Source organism: Grammomys surdaster, unplaced genomic scaffold (assembly GCF_004785775.1).
Source record: "Grammomys surdaster isolate TR1022 unplaced genomic scaffold, NIH_TR_1.0 350, whole genome shotgun sequence".
Classification (NCBI taxonomy): domain Eukaryota; kingdom Metazoa; phylum Chordata; class Mammalia; order Rodentia; family Muridae; genus Grammomys; species Grammomys surdaster.
In genome coordinates, this window is record NW_021604769.1 from 660,758 (window position 1) to 666,255 (window position 5,498).

Genomic DNA, 5,498 nt, shown 5'->3' on the forward strand with positions numbered 1-5,498 from the left:
GCAGCCTGGGATCAGTACCCAGGAGTCTGGGAGCATGGCAAAACACATGCCATCCCTTATGGTCACCTGCATCCCACCTGGAGATCCTCAGGATCACCTGGGGTCTCCAGAAGTTTCCAGCTGATACTAGACCAGAAACCAGGTTGCCTTTCATGGCCCTACATCTCACAACTAAGATTTTAGTATCATTAAGATATTCATATGGATTGTGCAGGGTGCACAGTTCAGTTAAGGATGAACCAATCTCCAACATCTCCCTTTATCTCCTGGTTCATTTGTTTGTATATTCCCCATTTGGAACCTTTCTACTCCTAAGCTATAGAAACATTATCTTTCCCATGTCCAATGCTGGTCTCTTGAATGTCATCTTAGAGGGAGATAGCTTGCTTTAGTTTATTAGCCTATGGTATTGGCCAGTGGTCTTTTACTCTTTTCTGCTGGGATTAAAAGGAGATGGGTAAATTCTCTGAGCGAAACAAATTTACATTTCTTTATTAGGATTTGTCTAATGTTTCAGAGAGTTTCCATATAAAGTTAAATGTAGGATGGAGAATTTTTGAATCATGTTACAATGTAAGAAAAAGATCTAACACTATTCAGTGTTGATTTAAAGAAGTCTAGCTTTATGATTGTTCAAAATTCAACTAAAATCTAGGTTCCTATAGTTGCTAACCTTATTTGCTTTGGTTTATTTCATATATTGCTTCAAATGCTTTCATTCTTTAAATACAATTGGATTGTACAAAAAGTATTGATAATAATCCATTTCAAACAGTTCACCTAGCTTTTGATACAGGAAAATATCTGGCAAAAGGTAGGTTACTTTTATTTTAAAATCGAGAACAAAATAAAAACCACAGCTCTTATCTTAAAGGGAAGAAGAAATAATCTACTCTAGAGCAAGTTTGAGTGCCCATTCTTGTGGATATCCCTAGGCTGTTTTTTGGGAGGGGGTTTTATTCCCTAGTTCCTGGGACTTATGGTCTCTTCCTGGAACTGGTGGTGCCTTATGATCTTCTTTTCAAAATTAGGCCTGGTCCTTAAATGGAGACAAATAGGTTTTGTGTTATCTCTTCAACCATATGTATTCACTGACAAGAGTCTATTAGCCAAAACCTTCAGAATACCCATGTTATACCCCCACAGACCCAAAGAAGTTGAACAAGAAGGAAGGCCCAAGTGAGGATGCTTGAATCCCACTTAGAAGTAGAACAAAATAGTCATGGGAGGCATAGAGAGGGATCTGGGTGGGAGAGGGGAAGGTAAGAGGGATAGGGAGTCAGGATCAGGTGTTGGAAAAGACTGGAGAGAGGCCCAGGGGGCCAGGAGAATGAATGGAAATATGCAGCTTCTGTGTGGGTAGTAAGAGAATAGGAAGTCCCAGAGTCCCAGGATGAGGGAGGATCCCAGGACTCAGTATGGGTGACCTTAGCCAAAATGCCCAACAGTGAGGATATGGAACTTGAAGAGACTACCTCCAGTAGCCAGACAGGACTCCCAGTGGAGGGATAGGGACACCAACCCACCTATAAAACTATTAAACCAAAATTGGTCCTGTCTAAAAGAAGTGCAGGGACAAAATTTGAACAGACACTGAAGGAATGGACAATCAGAGACAAGTCCATTTTGAGATCCATCCCATGGGGAGACACCAATCCCTCAAATGGTTAGTGATGCTATGCTTTGCTATGCTTGCAAAGAGGAAGCTAGCATAGCAGTCCTCTAGGAACTCTACCCAGCAGCTGACTAAGACAGATGCAGGTACTCACAGAAAACATTGGAAGGAGGTCAGGGACCCCTATGGAAGAGGTAGGGGAAGGTTTGAAGACCCTCAAGGAGGTGGCAACTTCAGGGGAAGACCAACAGTGTCAACTAACCAGGACACATGGGTGTTCCTAGAGATGGAGCCACCAACCAAAGAACATGAAGAGGAACGTTCAAGGCCCGGGTACATATGTATCACAGGGTTGGCCTCAGTGGGAGAGGATGCTTTTAATCCTGAAGAGGAGACTTGATACATCAGGGTTAGAGGATATAGGCTGTGATTGGGTGGTGCGAAGGTTGCCCTCTCTAGGCGAAGGAGATGGGGGATAGGGGAAGGAACTCTGAGGAGGGACCAGGAGGGGCAGCATTTGGGATATAAGTAAATAAATAAATAAATAAATAAATAAATAAATAAATAAATAAATATCATACTACCAGTGATTTCTAAAAGGTTATTTGTTACACTGAAATAATCCACAGGAGAAAGTTAAGCTGACTGGAGAGAGAGCTGTCCCTAAAGCTGTTGCCTGTCTTTGGAACCTGTTCCCCAACTGGGCTGCCTTGTCTGGCCACAGTAGAAGATGCACCTAACCCTGTAATGTACTTAATGTACCAGGTACTTAATGTACCAGGATGGGGGGTGGATACCCGAAGGGGGTCCCACTCTATTAAAGGAGAAGAAGAGGAGGATGGGGGGGACTCTGTGAGGGGGTCAGAGATCTGGATGTAAAATGGATAGATGAATCAATTAATGGAGAAAATAAAAGAGAGTATATTGAATATTCTATTCTGCTCCTGCCTGGGAAAGATTCCTGGAGGAAAGACAAAGGAGCTTAAGTTGTTTAAAGTAGAAAAGGCTTATTTCACATAGTGCCAGCCAAGGAGGCTTTACAATGTCACCATTGATCTGGTAAAAGTTCACAGTTTCATTCCTCTGGAGGAACCAAACTGTTTTTACTTAGCTGGATGCTTTCTCAGCAGGAAAGGAAATGTCTTTGGTGTAAAACAGGTTGTCAAGAGGAGTTAGAAGCCATTTGTTTATTCTCAAATGTGGCTTCCAAAGGGATGAGTTGGAAGCACTTGAGAGCTTAGGGCAATTTGACTTTTCTAAAGCTATTCCAACACAATGAGGTAAAACTAAGTAAAAATATCCCTGGGACAGCTATATGCTACATCAAGACACTATGCAGTATGAATGACAGGCAGTGACTATCTAGACAGGGGACAGCCAATTCCTTTGCTTTTATTATCTTTCTTAACACTCACTGACTGAAAGTAGAGCTCAATACTGAAATGTTTTCATGAGGTCCTGGGTTCAAATTCCAGTACCACTAAAGGTAAGTTTTATCTTCATAGTCAATGAATCAGGCCAAGAGATATTATTGCTTTTTTCAGGTGAATAATAAAAAAAAAACAACAGGATATAGAAATGTGAAATCAAGTATACATCATAACAATTGCAGGTCATGGCAAAATTGCTAAGTAAGTTGTTCAGAGTCCAGCTCACAATAGTACACTAATACAGGGAGGCAGTGAATTTTGAAAGGTTGAGGCACTCCAATGGTTTAGTTTGGTATGACATTTTCCATTAAATATTTAAAGGAAAGAGTACTACAGGTAGTTCAGTTCTTCTCAGAAGAGTAAAGGAACAAGTAGAGAGGTTGGGGAATACTATCTTAAAACAAATGAACATAATTCTCACCATTAAACTTTAAAATTACTTCTATACTATTACACAAAAAAATTGAAATATAAGAAGACAAATATTTATATCATACAATAGAACTGAAACCACTCAGTGTCACAGAGCCTAATATAACTTCAACTTTCCAACAGTTACTTAAAGGAGTATTGATGATTTTATGCTATATCTGCTGTTTTATTTCTCTGTTCTTTATACTCCTTTTTAAAAATAAAATTGAATGCTTCAAAATTCACAAAATCCATTTCATACATCAGTTACTGAGAATGGCAGAGCAAAAATGATGCATTTGCTATATGTGTCAGAGGACTCACTGTATAGGGCTCTGTATAGGGTGGGGGCTCTGTTTCCATAGCTGTGAATATAGATGATATATAAATGAAAGACACCTGATCATTTTACCCAGTGGTTTTTCAATTACCTGATGGCTAAAGATAACTTTTCTACTATTTTCTTTAGAGCACTTTTTACTTCCTGATTTCTCAAGCTGTAGATCAGAGGGTTTAACATGGGAATTACTACCACATAAAACACAGAAGCAAATTTATCTGTGTTCAGAGAATGGCTTGACTTGGGTTGCAGGTACATAAAACTTACTGTCCCATAAAATATAGTGATTGATGTCAGATGGGATGCACAAGTGGAAAAGGCTTTCCTTCTTCCTTCAGCAGAATGAATCCTCAGGATGGCAAAGACAATGCAGACATAAGAAATAACCACAATCACCAGAGAGCAAAGGGTGTTGAAGCCAGCAATGATTAGCAACATCAGCTCTTTGACATGAGTGTCAGAACAGGCCAGAGCAACTAAGGGAACATCATCACAGTAGAAGTGGTTGACTACATTGGAGCCACAGAAAGATAATCGGAAGGTCTCCACTGCCTGTGCCAGCCCCACAGTGAATCCATAAATGTATGTGCTGGCGATGACCTGAAGACAGAGCTTCCTAGGCATGAGGACTGCATAGAGGAGAGGGTTCCAGATGGCCACATATCTATCATAGGCCATTATTGACAGCAAGTACAGTTCACAAACTACAAATGTGACAAAGCAGCATAACTGAGTGGCACATGCATAGAAGGTTATGCTTTTAACTTTACGTAGAAAATTTAACAGAGTGTTTGGAGTGACAGAAGAGGTAAAACAAAAGTCGATAAAAGCCAGGTGAGTCAGAAAAAAATACATGGGGGTATGAAGCTGAGGACTCACTTGAATTAACACAATCAATCCAATATTACCCACAACACTAGTTAAGTAGATGACTAGAAACACACCGAAGAGACTGACCTGAAGCTCTGAGTCATCTGTGAGCCCCACAAGGATGAACTCAGACACTGTAGAGTAATTGCTGTTAGCCATTGTAGATCGATGTTACATGTGCTAAAAGTCTTCAGAGCATACAATGTCGACCTAAAGTCAGAAGACAATTCTGACTCATTGATCTTGCATTGGAAATTCATAAGAAACAATTCACATGGCTTCAGCTTTCAGAATGTCTCAGGTAGATTTATCAAAATATGGGACCCCGTGGGATTTGTACAAATATAGTTTTTTGTTTTTGTTTTTGTTTTTTAATTTTGCTAGTCGAACAGTCAAATCCATGTTAGGAGATAGTTTCCTGAGTCCAGTCATCTCAGGGACAAGTTCTACCTACCTGACAGCATCAAATAGAGTTCATGTTCTTAGGCCTGGGAATCCAACTCCTATCCTGTTTCTTCAGATGATTCATGTTTTTCTATTAACTAGTAAATGTTGCTAAGAGGGAAGATGCACTTATCCTGTTATCTAAACTAAGGCATACACATCATAAATGTGTTGCTTGTCTTGACTTAATAGACTATATGCAGTTTGTGCACTCCTTAGTTCCTTATCATTACAATACTCTGGGCCAGAGTCCAGGGGCAATATGGCTACAAAGGCTGAATCCAAGACCCTTAAACCAGACGACCCAGATAAGCCCAGTCACCAATGTTACCTTCTTTGCTTAACCCCTTGGGTTGCAATATGATTGTCCAGTGCAACAGCCCATCCC

At 40.2% G+C, this 5,498-nt stretch overlaps 1 protein-coding gene across 1 annotated transcript; it reads right to left on the reverse strand.

Moving 5' to 3' along the window:
* Positions 1 to 3,807: 3,807 nt before the first annotated feature.
* On the reverse strand, positions 3,808 to 4,893 carry LOC114631055 (olfactory receptor 5AL1-like). The gene has a single exon (XM_028779360.1). It carries the CDS (start codon positions 4,823 to 4,825, stop codon positions 3,884 to 3,886), a length of 942 nt encoding a protein of 313 aa, XP_028635193.1. The 5' UTR covers positions 4,826 to 4,893; the 3' UTR covers positions 3,808 to 3,883.
* Positions 4,894 to 5,498: the final 605 nt, after the last annotated feature.